Source organism: Centrocercus urophasianus, unplaced genomic scaffold (assembly GCF_019232065.1).
Source record: "Centrocercus urophasianus isolate 14NV4802_14NV808 unplaced genomic scaffold, USGS_Curo_1.0 seq_9, whole genome shotgun sequence".
Classification (NCBI taxonomy): Eukaryota; Metazoa; Chordata; class Aves; order Galliformes; family Phasianidae; genus Centrocercus; species Centrocercus urophasianus.
In genome coordinates this window covers 21361090-21376875 of record NW_024885532.1, presented here as the reverse complement: position 1 = coordinate 21376875, position 15786 = coordinate 21361090, and the positions used below count along the sequence as shown (strand labels likewise).

The window sequence follows — 15786 nt, the reverse complement described above, 5'->3', positions numbered from 1 at the left end:
ACAAAATACCAAAGCTTCTTTCTCCATTAATTTACAGTCAGCAGATCTTTACTATCTCTAATGATGCTCCTTCCAGTATTCCATGAGTTAAAGGTAAAACAACATTAGAAAATTGGACTTTATTATTTGAAGTATTTAACATGAAAGGAACTAAAGAAATAGTACCAGAAATAGTCATTTAACATTACAGTTTAAGTCTCTCTCATACTTGTTTCCTCGGGCTTTTAATGGAGAGGCACGCATGCAGAATAACTTGGTTAAAAGTTTGAAATATCGTCACTAAAGATATTCCAGATGATTTCACCAGGACAACTCCCTGTCATCTCCAGTAATGACACCAGGAGAAATACATCCCATGCCATAATGCTTCTGGGAGTTTTTGAAGGAGGCACAGAATTTCCTGTGGCTGGGGAAGTCCCTAAGCTGCAGAGTACTGAAGGCTCAGTGATTTTGTTTCAGGACTGTCAAATTCTGGTACTAAGTAAATTCAGAGATTTGATGTTAGAGGCGGTTTGTGGCTGGTTTGGGTCTGGCAGAGCAGTTTTCCTTGTGTTTCTGTGAGAACTTGTGAGAACTTGCTCATGCAAGTGGCACACATTTCTAGACTGTAGAGCTTGTTTAAGCAAAGCTTTTTGTCACTTCTGTGACCTGGAAACATTAGGACAATGTTTGTACGCCTTCCAAAGATTCAAGAAACCACACAGTAACTCTAGTTTAATAACTAGAGCATGTTTTTATATTTTATGAGAAAAAGAGGCTTTTGTTTTCAGCTAGTGGAGGTCCAACAGTATGTCTGCATTACACTTTTTTTCTCATTTTCTCTGAGGTCACGTTAATATGATGGCATTTTATCCTTTTTTACACTTTGGAGATTTTTTATTTTTCATCTGTCACTGAAATATTCAATCAAGACTCACAGAATCCTTAGAGTTGGAAGGCCATCTAGTCCAACTCCCCTGCATTGAACGGGAACACCACAGCTACATCAGGTTGCCAGGGCCTGATCCAGCCTGGCCTTGAATGCCTCCAGGGATAGGGCATCAATCACAACTCTGGACAGTGCCTCACCACCCTCACTAGAAGACTTTCTTCCTTATATCCAATAGTGTTAGCCTAGCTTGAGAATTGAAATTTTTCCAGATTCTTCAATGTCTTCCAGTGCTCATTTACATCTGCTTTCTTCTTTACCTTCCAACAGAAATGCTTCCTGAATGTCTGTAACACAGTGCTTTCATAAATAGCAAACAAAAATCCATTAAGGGCCATACAGTCATGTTTTATGTATTTCTTTCCTCATCCACTAGAGCTCTAGGGGGAAGAGTGATGTCATTTTGAAGGAACATGACAATGTTTAACCTTACAGAAAGAGGTTCACTGAGCAAGCAGATTGAACAACTTCCACAGGAGGGAGTTTGAAGAAACTGCTTCCTTTGACTAAAGCTAGCCTTACTGGCAAACCCACCTTAATGAAGCCGAAATTATAGCATTGGAATCAAGAGGTGCAAAACTAGAGTGGCGTAGAGTGAGTTCACAAAGACAACTAAAAATCAGAAAATACAGAAATACAGCTACACATATTTTACTTCATATGAACACCATATTATATAGAATTTTGTATATTGGCCAGTCCCTTTTAACAATCCAGCTTTGGAGCTCTTACCCAGAGGTCAGGTGGCAGTGTACAGAATTTACAGTTTTGCTATTTTTTTTTCACAATGAACTTGTGACTAACTCAATCCCAGGAAGAGATTTATTATTGAGAAGATGGAAGAAGCCTATTGTTCTTACTTCTTGGAGTAGTTCTTAAGCAATGGAGACTTTGAGAAGGTCATTATTCTGGACACTGTGAAGTTCTATAAATTCATAAAGCCTTGAAAATGCTGATAGTGGTTAAAGCAGCATATAGATAGAGTATACACCCATGCCAATGAGGTTCCAGATGATATTGCTGTCTGTTGATTTTTCCCTCTCTTTCATCTCCTTCCCTGCATTTATTTTGATTTTCCTCTTTTCCCCTCTTTCCTATTTTTCTCCTTCCCTTTTTCTCCCTTCTCTTTTAACCTCTACAGGTTTCCAGTACAATGGCAATGGAGTTTTATATGTGAAAAAAAATCTAGTTGTGGATGTAGGCTAAAATTAGTCCTTTTTTTTTTTTTTTTTTTTTTTCGGATTTCTTACATACATGCCTGTCAGCTACAAGAAAAAGCTAACAAACCATTAGACTCCCTCAACATCAAGTTCTGAGTTTTCCATCTTATTTTTAGGCTTGTCTGTCAGGTACATCTTTGCAAAGCTGCTCTAAGGGGAACTGAATAGTTTCACCCTTGGCAGATAGGGTCCAAGGCCCTGTTGAGGTCAAAATGGCACCGATGGCTCTGTATGAGCAAAAATAGCAATAGAAATAGCATTACAGTGACACTGTGGATTTCTTTATGTGACAGTACTGCAGTTTTCTCTTAGGAGAAGGGTGGCATCTATTGTGGTAATATTTTGTTGTATTATTATTATTTGCTATTCTCACCTGTTATTTGCATTGCATTAGATGCTCTAAACAAGATTGGGGTCCTGGTCTGCCTTTATCACTGCAGTGATAAAGGACAAACTGGGAGTGATTCACCCTGTGATTTGCTTGTAAAAAGAGAAGGTGGTTTTCTTTAATTTAGTCTTTGTCATGTATATTACTCTAAATATAGTGCTTGCTATGTGATTTTGTGGACAGGAATCAAGAGGAGGCCAGATTTGCTTTTACCACAGCCAGCTCTGAGGAGCAGCATCTAAAGTTTCTGGATTGTGCACTGTAAACTATTCCTCTGTGCAGTCACAGAGCTTTCTTCAAAATAACAAAAGTGCAATAATGCAGCCCTAAAGCTTTGTCAGTGATATATGTCTCATAGAAGCATTTTTCAAGTAGCAAGTGTTTTGATGATGCTTTGAGGGCTTTGTTTATGGATTGGGTCTGGCAGGCACTGTAAAGTTCATGCAAATCATTCCTTGGTTGATTATTAATGAGAAACATTCATCTGGATTCCCCCACACCACCGTTTTTGCCAAAATTCCCTTAGTGACTTGCCTTTGCTACAACCCAGGCTCTGTTTCACAAAACACAGCTCTCGCTAAATGATGCTGACATGGATCCCCTGTCCAGCTGAGACAGCTGAAAGGCAAGGACATGATTTTCTGCCTCCCCCCCTTCATTCACTCCTGTCTTCTCTTCCAAACACACACTCACATGCCTACACACACATGCATTTCCTATACATGCCTTACTCCAATTGCTGCAGAACTGCTTTGCCCAGAGGTTGCTTCATCAGTCAGGCTCATGCACAGTTTATTTAAGGGCATCTGCTCATTTCTATAATATTTGGAACAGGCTGCCCAGGGAGGTGGTGGAGTCACTGTCCTAGAAGCATACAAGAAACATTTAGATGACTGAGGGACATGGTTTAAGTGTGAAGTATTGGTGGTAGTCGGATGGTTGGAATGGATGATCTTATGACTCTATGGTATAGTTCTTAAAAAAATGCAGGAAGAGGCAAATACCTAGAATGGCATCTCTTCTCATGTCATTAACCTGAGGTTTTTTTAAAAGGGGCCACAGGCAGGGGTTCTATATCTATATACCTTGTAGCAGCTTTACAAAGAGAAAGATTGCACGCCAAACAGATGGCAAAATATAAAAGCAGAAATAAAATCTGTAATCATGTGGTTAAGGTGAATAAGGAACAACTATTCATGATTTCTCAAGATGAACAAAGTGGAAGATGTGCCTGGAACTGCCAAAAGCCTTGTTTAAGCAAAGTGAAGGGTGCATGTTTCCCCACTCATGGTAACTCACTTGTTACCATAATATCAGGACTCTGAAAGCCAGAGATACAAACGTGTTTGAATGAATTTAAAATACATGCATAAATAAGTGTACTGTGAGGTTTAGTGGAAAGGGATGAATCGGATCATGCGGGATAGGTGCCTGATAAAAAGGATAGTTCAGTTGTGATCTCTAGCACTGGCAGTGAGTAAGCACTCAAAGTACAGGAGCTAAGAATAGCTTGTTCTTTTCCTGCCTGTTTCTTATTCTGATTCCCTGGGCATTTGCTACTGACCACTGTCCTTAGTCTGGGATAGAACAGTAGTGGTTATGCTGCTCAAATGGAAGAGCTATCAAACTCTTTCCCCTCTTTTATTGGAATGTCTCTGGATAATCTAACATATATATTAGAAACAGGGAAGCTTAGAAGTTTAATGATGTCTAAACTAAAAAAGGAAATGTTCTTGAAGATCTTGGACATGATCATGAAGGCCTTGATCAACACCCATTTAAACTGGTGCATGTCCTTGGGACACCATGAACCATTTGAGCTACTAACACTCCCACATTTTTCTTATTACACTGAGAAGAGCCTTATGAAACTGAGGAAATGAGTCAGATGCATCAAAAGCTTCTTGAAGCCCAAAAGTGGTGAGATTTGAATCTCCAAGAAGACAGTAATACTGCCTTGATCTCTAGCTTGCAGCTGAATAGTAATTCACAGTTGCTAATAAAGAAAAAAGAAGACTGACAGAAGGATAAAGACAGTGGCAGACCATAAAGAGTTTTAAGGAACAATTTTAGATTAAAACACCAGAAGATTTTAGAATAAAAACATTTTCCTTGTTCTGATAAGATTCCTCCATTTAGAGAGAAAGAACAGTCCTTTGCTACTGCCAGTAATACATGGTCCCACTGATAATACAGGTTTGTTCTAAGAGATGCAGGCAGAATTAGATTTGTACTTTTTCAGGGAAAATTAAAGCTATTAGAAATCAACTCTATATTTAGTCTCCAGATATTCAGCAACTGGTGTTCCTGGAGTACATAATCAAATCTGTAGGCTCTAGAAGGTTTTCTTTTTTCTCTGCAGAAACCAAATTGTAACAAGCATCTCACAACATTTATTACCAGCTGCTGCCTGGACTATCCTAATCCTTGCTATACGTATTGGCAGGCAACTCCATTCCTGGAACCAGATCTTTTTTTTTTTTTTTTTTAATCTTTCAACACTGGGAAAAAATAGACTGTTTTTTTCCAAGGTGCAAAATTGTCACTCTCAAGCCATGGAGACCTGTCAGTGTTAGTTATTTCGGTTTGCTGTTGCGCATTCACATCGTTGTCTTCACTGGGGTGTCAGAGCAGCATGTCTGAGCACTGCAGCCACTGTTGGGCTGCTAGTGTCCAAGGTGGAAACCTCCTATGCATGTATGTGTAGACACACAACCAAATCTGTGTTTGCACACACAAGTGTTTTTATGCATCCAAGAGAAATACAGCCTGGCACTATCCAAAAACACAACAGAAACCATTGGCAGTGGCAGGCAAAAAGACAGGATGCCCAGAGAGTCTCCTTTCTAAGGAGAAATTCAGTACCTGTCTGGATACCTACCTGTGTAACTTATTGCAGGGCACTTGCTTTAGCACCTTGCAGTCCTATGATTCTCTGATTCTGTGAAATGACACATCCCAGGGCTAATACTGAGAATCAAATAAAGATTATACACTTAAAAAATAATACTGAACAGATAAATAACTTGTGGTAGGGGTTGGCAGAAGTAGGATGGTAACAGCACTGGTGATGAAGGCCAGTCCCCAAAAGCACAGTTGGAAGAAGTATACGTCCTTGTTATCTGTGCAGAGCAATACCCCGGCAAAACCAGAAGGTGATTCAGGCAGCACCTGTTATACCAAAAAAGGAAATGAGGGCAGTTTTCCAAGACTGTGTGGGTATTTTTATGGATGACAAAGTTACTCTTAACCTTCCAGAATGCAAACTAATAAAAGAAGTTGTTTTACACTATGTACTGTGTTAGGAAATAGTTATCGTTAAAGGAATTTTATTGTTCTTCTACTTTTTCTAGAAGATTTCATGAGAAAGATATATATTTTTTTCCAATATTCTACTTGAAAGAGCTATAAAACCACATCAAATGTTCTGGCATATTTTTCTTTTTACCTCTCTGAGTGCCAATTCTAGATATTTGTTCTTCAAAGGTTTCATTGCCTTCTACTACGACAATTTCTTAATAGAAATTAACTCTTGTTCTGCCAAATTGAGGCAAATTACTAGTGTTAAATGCTTTCAAATTTTCTGTAATGTGAATATGTGAGGATTCAATTATCATGTAGAATGTTCACAGGAGCTCAAACTTGATCTTTTCCATTCTTATACTGCTTCATCATCTCTGATTGCTTTCCAATTTAATTATTTCATTTAGGAATTAATTTTGTAATTATTTCTTAAGATTTTTCAAATGTAAACTTTTTATCTTCTGCCAAGTTAGTTTTTATAATTCCAAGAGATCATAAACTTTTAAATATCTGCCTAAGCTTATGTACATAGCCTTTAAAAATTAGCTATGATCAGTGAAAGCATGAAATATTGCATTTTGAGTCTTCAGATATGTGGCTTATCTACTTAGTATACTGATCTGTGTTCAGTGTAGCACTGTTATGTCTAATATGCCTTAATAATCATATATTCACACACATCTCAGCACAAAACTTACACAAGTTGGGTTGATTCACTTCTTTCTTTCTACCTTTCTTTCTTTTTTTTTTTTTTTTTTTTTTTTTTTAAATCCTTTGCAACTCTCTCATTATCTTTCTTGCTGAAAACTAACAAACTCACCAGCACATTCAACAGGAGTTCTCTCCAGCTCTAAGGCTAGTGTCCTGGTTATTCTCCAAATAGGCATTATGCCAGGACATGAAGCAGACTGCTGTGGTAGCACTGATGGATGATAGTCTCCCGCTCCTAGACTCAAGCCATCTATCCAACTTCTATTAATGCATCACTCTGCAGCATTAATATAGTTAAACTTGGGATTTTTCTGGATCCTCTCAGAAATGTGGCAAATTTATTGGCTTTCCTTTCAAGTGACTTTATCTCTGCACCTCAGAGCCCAGACTAGTATTTCCTTTGGATAGATCATCTAAAGACTCTCTCCATGGCTTGTCAGCCCTGTGCAGGTGGAGCACGCATCAGCTTCTCTGAAGAAGCAAATGACAACAATCTCTTAAAAGTTCAGAACAAGATCTTCCATGTTCAGAAATCCAACTGAGTTTTCCATCACTGCAATGCACAGTAATAGTTTTCACTAATCAAGCAGCTATATTTCATTTCAGGAATGCTTTACAGATGGTACTCATGCCTCCTCTCAGTGCTCATAGAATACAGAATCACAGAATCGCAAGGTTGGAAACGACCTGCAAGATCATCTTGTCCATCCACCCTCCCATTCCTATTAGTACCACAAGCTGCTAAACCAAATCTCATAGCTCCTCATCCAGGTGCCTCTTGAACACTGCCAGGGACGACGACTCCACCACCTCCCTGGGCAGCCATTCCAGTGCCTGACCACCCTCTGAGAGAAAAAGTTTCTCCTAATGTCCAACCGCCATCAACTCATGTGATGTATGAAAGCATTTCATTGGAAAAATGAGACAGTGTATTCAAGATCACAAAGAAGGAAAACCTGCACCTGGTTAAAAAGCTATACATGTAATCAGTAGTCTTGCTATTGACCTCATAGGTTTTAGATTAGTGCCTGTAAATGCAGAGTTAGATTTCAAGAACTTTTGACTCAGTCCTTATCAATATAACTCAACTCAATACGATTATATTCTGGGCACAAGATGTTCCAGTGCACCTAGTAGGATTTATCAGGAGTGTTGGTCTCCAGCACTCTGCCCATGATTGGTTCCTGTGGTAAGAAAAAAAATGGTGACAGAGCCATGTACTTAACACAAGCACAGTTACATATAAACTCACATTTCCATGAACAGGAATTCCTTGGCAGGAATTAGAGGAAACTTTTTTTTTTTTTCTACTGAAATCTTAGAATCATGGAATCACAGGGATTGGAAGGGACCTCTGGAGATTATAGAGTCCAAAGCTCTGCTAAATCAAGTACCCTACAGTAGACTGTGCAGGAAAGCATCCAGGCAGGTCTTGAATATCTCCAGAGATGGAGACTGCACCCTCTTTGAGCAGCCTGTTCCAGTGCTCTGTCACTCTCACAGTAAAGAAGTTATTTCTCATGTTAATGTGGAACTTCCTGTGTTCCAGTTTTTGCCCACTGCCCCTTGTCCTGTAGCTGCACATCACTGAAAAGAGTCTGACCTCAATTCATTTGACTCCTGCCCTTTATAAATTTAGAAGCGTTGATTAGATCCTCTCTGACTCCTCCAGTCTGAGCAATCCCATGTCTTTCAGCATTTCCCCATATGAGAGATACTCCAGGACCCTCATCATCTCTGTAGCCCTCTGCTGACTCTCTCCAGATTATCCCCGTCTTTTTTGAACTGGGGAATCCCAAACTGGACATGGTATTCTACATGTGGCCTCTTCAGGGCAGAGTAGAGGGGGAGGATCATCTCGCTTGGCCTCCTGGCTGTGCTCATTTCACGCACCCAGGATACCATTGATATTCTTGGCTGCAAGGGCACATTGCTGACTCATAGTCAACCTGTTGTCCACCAGGACACCTGTCCTGATTGACATTCATTCTAACACCTCTCCCTCTCACTTGCCTGTTGAAGCCATGGTAGCTGCATTTGTGGACTTGAATGTCCTTGTTGCCATCTCCCTTAGATTTGCTTTTCTTTCTGTCTACTCCACTGCCATTTGAATACTCCGAAAACTGTACCTTTTGAATCCTACTGCCTTTGATTTGGTTGTCTGTACTGTGAGTAGTTTGCTGTTGTTTCAGTTGTCTGATCTTGTAGAGAAACTGAAATACATCTAATAATTGCTCTACAGAGAAAAGAAGCAATGGTTAAATACAGCCCATGATAACAGTCACAAGATGAGGCTGTTTCTCCTTGGTTTTCACATGGGACTTGAAAGATGCATACAGGATGGGAAGAACTTAGCCTACTCTCCATTTCATTGTACCATCTGCTCCACATGCTCCATTCTTATCTCATAATAATGCTGTAGCTCAGTTATGAATATTTGATCTAATATGCAATTTCGTGCCTGACTATGACTATAGCTGCATTCGTCTGCAGAGATGGACAAGGCATCTCCTGCATTTCCCAGATGCTACAGGAGGATCAGTATGGCACAGTGCATGGAGAGCTCAACAGACCACATCTACAGAAAGAAAGTGTGGGCTACCATAACTGTTGAAAGTCTAGCTTTTAAAAGATGAGATCAAGCAAATAAGCATGTCCTAAGGACTTCTTTGAATTGTATTGTGCCCTTTCACCTCTGACTTTCAGTGTTCACCAGCCATGAATATTTAATACGGCCACTACTGCCTCCCAAGGAATGAATGACAGGTTCTGAGTTTCAAAGCTTAATCTGAAAAGCAATGCATATACATCAGTATTGAAAAGAAGCATCGCACCCAGAGCAAATCCTTTTTCATAAGCCCACTTATTAAAAAAAGTAATGTAATATCATGAGTTTTCATTAATGCAGTCTTCAATAAGCCTAAAGCAAATCCTTGCTGGCTGAGCACTTGCAGTGCTTTTGTACTGAGCTAGCTGAAAGTGCTGAAGGCTCACAGTCAGCGTATGGAGAGCAGGGGGCACGCTCTCCAGGTACAAGCTCTACTGGAGTAGATGTTGTTAAGTCCTCAGCTGTTGTTCCCACAGAAGATGGATCTGGATGTTTCATGGAAATAAGAATGCTGATTTTCAGCTCCCACAGAGTGCTTTACACCTGCAAAGTGCTAGAAAAAATGTGAACAAATTCTCACCTGTAGGTGAATATTACAGTGTTTGTTTTGCACATGTGGAAATTAAGGTATGGAAAGGTCATCAGGCTGACTCAAGGCCACACTGCTTTTCAACAACAGATTTAGGATGAAAAAATAGGCCTCTCTGGTTACATCAGTTGATCATGCTGCCTTGTAGCAAAATGTAGCTCAAGTTTCCTAAGCATTAAAAAAAATCCTGGGGAAGGAGTCATTTCCCTCTTTGCTTCTTCAAAACAAACAAGCTCCCAAGCTACCACACCCCGTGTTTACATGTATCATTAAATACTTTCCAGTTGCTAGCCAGAAAACTCAGCAGAAAACCTGTAGAACACCAAAGTAACTCTCTTCTTTTAAATAATTGATGATACCAAATAGCAGCAGTGTTGTGCCAACAAAGAGATTGGTCTCTCAAAATATTTTATTCATTATGCCTCCAGAAACCCAAAGCCTTGTTTTTGAAAAAAGCAAATTTCAGAAGTTGGCTCGCAGTTCATCTAAAACATCTGCTTATTACAAGTCTTGGTGTTACAGCACTGGTGCTCCCCTGTTCAGCTTTAAATAGTATGTATGAAGTCTTGGCAAAGAGATCAGGAAGGAGAAAGAGCAGTATTTGCCAAATACGCATTTTACTTTATGAGGCTACAGTGGTGCATTTTAGTGATATGTGTGTTGAAGGGAATCTACTAATCCGATTAAGTAACAGGACAAGAAGGAATTAATTCCAAGGTTTAGAAACACCCTATTCTATGCAGCTGAAAGTTTATATTCGTGGATAAAGAGGTTAGAAGTCTTGGAAAACTACGCTTATATAAAACAGCCTAAAATTGGTGTTTCTCCATGGTGTTTGTAAATCAAGGTCACATGTCAGAAAACTATGTTGTGATAAATCTGTCTGACAATTAGATGGAGAGGGCATATCAATGTTAAAAGGTATTCTTTGTACACTCTGATCTGAAGGCAATGTAAACACCACAGGAGCATTATGAAATAGCAAATTGCATTCCAGATAATAGCAGATATTCATGATGCATGGTTTTACACTTTAATGTGATGTGTTTCACTCAGTCATGTTAATGTTTTAAATTATGCAACGTTCCTTTCTTTATGCTTTTTTTTTTCCCTCCCCCCGTTGGAATGGACCAGTGCAAATGCACCTCTCTCCTCCTCTCCCACTCCTTCTCTGGCTCACTGCCCCTCTCCTCCCCTTTACTCTCTCTTTTCCCCTTTCTCCTTCTTTCTTCTTTTTTTTTAGCAGTGATGCTGGGAGAGAAAAAAAAGAAAAAAAGAAAAAAAAAGAAGAAAAAAAAATAATAGCCTGAACTGAAACTGTCTGTGTGCAGGAAATTAATAACAAGTAGTTTTAAGATTTAAAAGCTAGGATTTTATGTTATATATTTACAGATTCAATCTGTGTACCAGGCTTTGATCCAAGCCTTAGCATGATGACTGGAATCACTCCGATTAACCCAATGATACCAGGCATGGGGTTAGTGCCACCGCCACCGCCAACAGATGTGCCTGTAGTCAAGGAAATAATTCACTGCAAAAGCTGCACACTCTTCCCTCCAAACCCAAGTAAGTGGGCCTGATGAAAAAATGTTATTCTCCTAAATGTATTTTCTGAAACTTTTTTATCTAATAAAAACTATGGTTTGTAAGTAAAGTAAGGCATGTATGGTGTTTCCTTACAAGTTCTGCTCTGTGTTTAAATCATGGTGGAGTGTCAGAGCATGTTCACTCATCTCTGCAAGGTCATATAAAAAATTACACAGCTTGCACAAAAATGAAAATGAATTACTTAAGGCTAACAGTCTGAAAAACTACACTACTACTTGTAGTACACATCTGTCTTTCTTTTACATCAGTGTCACAAACTATAAATCTGTCCAAAGCAGCAGTGTTTGTGCAAGTGTGGTAAAAGCATCACTGTGGATAATAAGTTCTCAAGATGTCCTTCAGAGAGGTTTGAGTCAGAAGTCCATCCTGCAGATGTTTCTGAGCCATGGATAGAGAATACCAAGGTCTTTCACCCAATGAGCTCTTCCTGGTTACCCTCCCCACGGCCAGCTAGTGGAAAGCCTAAGTGCAGTGATAACTTGCTAAACAGGCAAAGAGTTTGGAGTTCTGCCCCAAATCTCTTCCACCTGGCTTTTGAGATGTAACTGGGGAACCTGAATTAGATTACTCTCTGAAGATGCCCACGTCTCTGTGTTGGTTATATGGCACCAATCCTCTTTATGTCCACCCATAGATGGAACCAACCTGGACTCATCTATGGATGAACATGGATGGCCCTGAACAGAGCACATTACGCCCAGGCTCTGCAAAGCTACAGCACACAACCAAGATAGAAAGAAAGGGAAGCTATCGTTTCTCTCCTACCATTTCTGAGGAGGCAGAATGCAGATGAGTTGTTTCTCTTTGGGGACCAGGCTTCCTTCTGCCTCTTCTGGGACTTTGTGCAAATGGAAAACTTCCCACTGAGCCACCACGATGAGAGCAGAGCAAAAAGCCTAATTTTGTGCCAGCCCCAGGAATTTAGTTTTATAGCAATCAGACCAGCTGCTTTCACCATCATTATGAAGGCAAAAGAGAAATTTAAGCAAATAATCTAGTGGTCTAGTTTGCAATGTAACTGTACGGTTTAATCAAACTGTGTGAATGTATATATGGTTATATTAAATTGTAGCCCCCTTTAGTATGTTAAAGGGCCAAAAAAAAAAAAATAATAATATCAATCAGAAATTCCTGCTCAGAGAATTACTGTTAGATGAGTACTCTAGCAATTTACATCTAAACAAGGGGAGCTGTTGTGATAGAGCATATTTTTCACACATCCCTCAAAAAAAATTAACACTTTTGTGATTTAAGTGTCCATATATACGTATATACATCAAAATAAAATTTCTAGCCACTCCATCTCAAAAGGACTTGTAAACAGTGAGGTTATCCTCCTTGCACACCGACATCCGCTCCATTATCTGGCACAGAGACAGAAGAGATAACCGGCGGAGCGCCTTCATCATCATGTCACTTGATTGTGTTTCCTGCCTTGTTTTTCTGTTTGCTCTGGTCCTGTACTCTGAGAAAGAAATGGAATTATGCTAAAACTAGGGAAGGGTGTCCAGTCCTCCTGGCTTCACGGGCTCCTTTTCAGGGGGCTTAAACTGATGCAGCTTGATGAGTGTAGTGAGTGGTGGGTGTAAGCAGGAGATGGTGAAGGTACGGAACCTTTGAAACAGAGTATTTTCCTTTTTTGTGTGTGTATTTTCTAAAAGGAGAAAAGTGTAGGGAAAAGAAGATCCTTTTAAACCTTAGCCTGGAGAATGACAGGAATTAGGCTCTGAAAAGCCACCTAAAACTTGGAAAGGTTTAGATTCAAGTAGCCAGTTCTGGACAATTTCTGCACTGTTCGATTATTTTGCTTCTCCGTCTCTCCCGACTCCATGCTATGTCAAATAACTGTTGCTGCCCTGAAATGAATAGAACCAATGGATCAAAAGACAAATTTTGTATTCCAATGTGATTTCTGTTTTGATTTAGATCTTCCACCACCTTCAACAAGAGAGAGACCTCCTGGGTGTAAAACAGTGTTTGTTGGAGGATTACCAGAAAACGCAACAGAGGAAATTATTCAGGAAGTCTTTGAGCAGTGTGGAGATATAACAGCAATTCGGAAAAGCAAGAAGAATTTTTGTCACATTCGTTTTGCAGAGGAGTTCATGGTTGATAAAGCCATTTACCTTTCTGGTACTTCACATTCTTTAATGGATTTTCTTTGCTTCTCATTTGTATTTTGTGATGCTAATGTTTGCTTATTTTCTTAGCTTTTATCCCAGCAAGTCCTTTTTTGAGCTCAGTGGCTCTAGCTTGGAGTGGCAAGGGGCAATTCTGCATTTGTCTGTGTCTGCCAAAACTTGTGAGCCGTTTTGTATGTTGAGTACCCAGGAGCAATTTCCTGCCATCCCACAACAATGCAGCAGACCCTGAAATTCACTACAGAACAATCTTGTTTTCGATTTACACAGGTTTATGTAGTTTTGCTCACAGGTTGTAGAAAGAGGAGGGCACCAGGCCAGGAACGCTGCTGTTTTCCAGTGCCAATTTCTGTGATAGCCTGGCAATTTCATTGGCATATTTTTATAGATTTGAAGAGCAGTGTGAATAAAGTCTGCCTTTATGTGTACAACCACCTGGGTTAGATTCTGAGACCCATCTGTGGGCTGTGCCTTTTGTCTCCCAGGGTCATGAATGCCATAGTATTTTAAGCGTAAAATTCCAGAATCTCTTTTATATTCCCACAAAGAATCAGACCACAAAACCATAATTCACAGGGGAAAAAAAAGTCAGCCTTGCTTTCTCAAATCAGGCTTCATTGGCTGTCAGTGCCCATTACACGAGGGCTGACTTCCCAATCTACCCAAATGAGCCCTCCTCCACCTTCATAAGTTGGATTCTATTGCCTATGTGCCTCCACTGACCAGTTCACCCCTGAGTCCTGTCCCTCTGTCCCTCTGGGACCCTCTGTCTTTGTCCCCACAAGTATCATGTAACACCTTCACCCTACATGCAAAGTACTTAGAAATGAATGAGGGCTGGAGACAGCTCGTTTATCAAAGCCAGTTGACACAGACAGGCTTACCCATCTTATGCAGGGTTACTTTGAGGAGACCCCAAGTGACCACCAAAAGAGATCTAGGGATGCAGTTAATGATTGGGGTACCTTGTCTGAGCTCCCATCCTAACCATTTTTTGTTTGCAGCAGGACATACCCTCAATGTTCATAGAAGGCTCACACAGCTAGAAAGCAGTGGTTTCCTAAACCACCATTGACTTCTTAAAATGAAAGGAATACAAGAACATCTGAGCTCTTGAAATCTATGGTCAAGAAAAAGTTCTCTGTCACATTTTTTTCCTTCTAATCTGGCTGCCTTATTTAAATTTTAGTTCAAACAGCTATACAAAATTGTGAATTTTATGATAGTTTTATGAGAATTTTATGAGTGTGGATTTCTTAAAATATTTCTGCATTTTGATGTTTCTTTCAGATCTTCACTTCTTTATACATTTTGCTTCCTTTTTTTTTCATTTATTTATTTTATTTTCACCCCATCACTTCGTCGCTCCTCATCCTCTCCTCCCTCCCATCCTTCCTGTTTATGTGTTTATTCATGCATTACTTCCATGACTCTGTACCTTATGGGGGCAGGTTACAGACCTTGCAGAAGAGGCAGTGCATTTCCCAGCATCTGTCCTAAGGAGGTTCCAGCTCCACCAGCAATAGAGCACTTGTGGAGGAGCCAAGAGAAGGCTCACAAAATGCAGTAGGAGCTGGGATTACTCTATATAATAAATTACTACAGTAGCAAGAAAGAAGCCATAGAAAACTGCAGAAATGTACAGACTGCCATCCTGGGGCAGAGCCAGTGTCCCATCATCTCAGTTTCCCAATTTTCTGTAGCTCAATGCTCCATTTGTCTCAAAGCAAAGTTTTGTTTTAGTTTTCTGTGGAAAAATCCTGGAGCATCAGATCTGATGTTTGTTAGAAATGTTCCTATTCTGTTGTGTGCCCTCACTTATGTGTGCACCCAGAACAAAGGAGGCAAGAAGAGATGGAGGAGGCAGATTCCCTTTCTCATCCTTTTATTTTTTCTGCCAGCGTATTTCTGAGTTCTTGGTCCTTTTCTCTATACTGTTCTCTAAGCCTTCCTTCTTCCCCTTCATTTCATCACAGTCACTCTTCTGCCTCCACTGCCTCTATTGCCTCTTTCACTTTCTCTTCCCATCTTTCCTTTCTTCTCCTTCTAAAACTTTTAATTTAGTCCCTCTGACCAGATCAGGAGAAGCAAGCAAACAAACAAAACAGTAGAGCTGAGATGGAGAGAAGAGAAAAGCAGGGGTGCTTAGCAAGCAACTTTCCCTTCTTTCTGCCACCAGCAGTGATTTCTGCAGACCTCTGCAAATGAAACAAGGAACACTGAATGTCTCACTGAAAGGCAGGGAGGTCAGGCATTAAGGCAGGGACTCTTTTATTTGTGCTGAAATATT

The 15786-nt window shown here is 40.0% G+C and overlaps 1 protein-coding gene across 5 annotated transcripts in view; it reads left to right on the top strand.

Moving 5' to 3' along the window:
- Positions 1–15786, top strand: part of ENOX1 (ecto-NOX disulfide-thiol exchanger 1) — a 366915-nt gene that overhangs the window by 252463 nt on the left and 98666 nt on the right. For all 5 annotated transcript variants that reach the window (XM_042838792.1, XM_042838794.1, XM_042838791.1 and 2 more), the window contains 2 exons: positions 11140–11313; positions 13282–13488. In XM_042838792.1, the coding sequence (XP_042694726.1) occupies positions 11140–11313; positions 13282–13488 (381 nt within the window). The remainder of the gene's footprint in view (positions 1–11139; positions 11314–13281; positions 13489–15786) is intronic.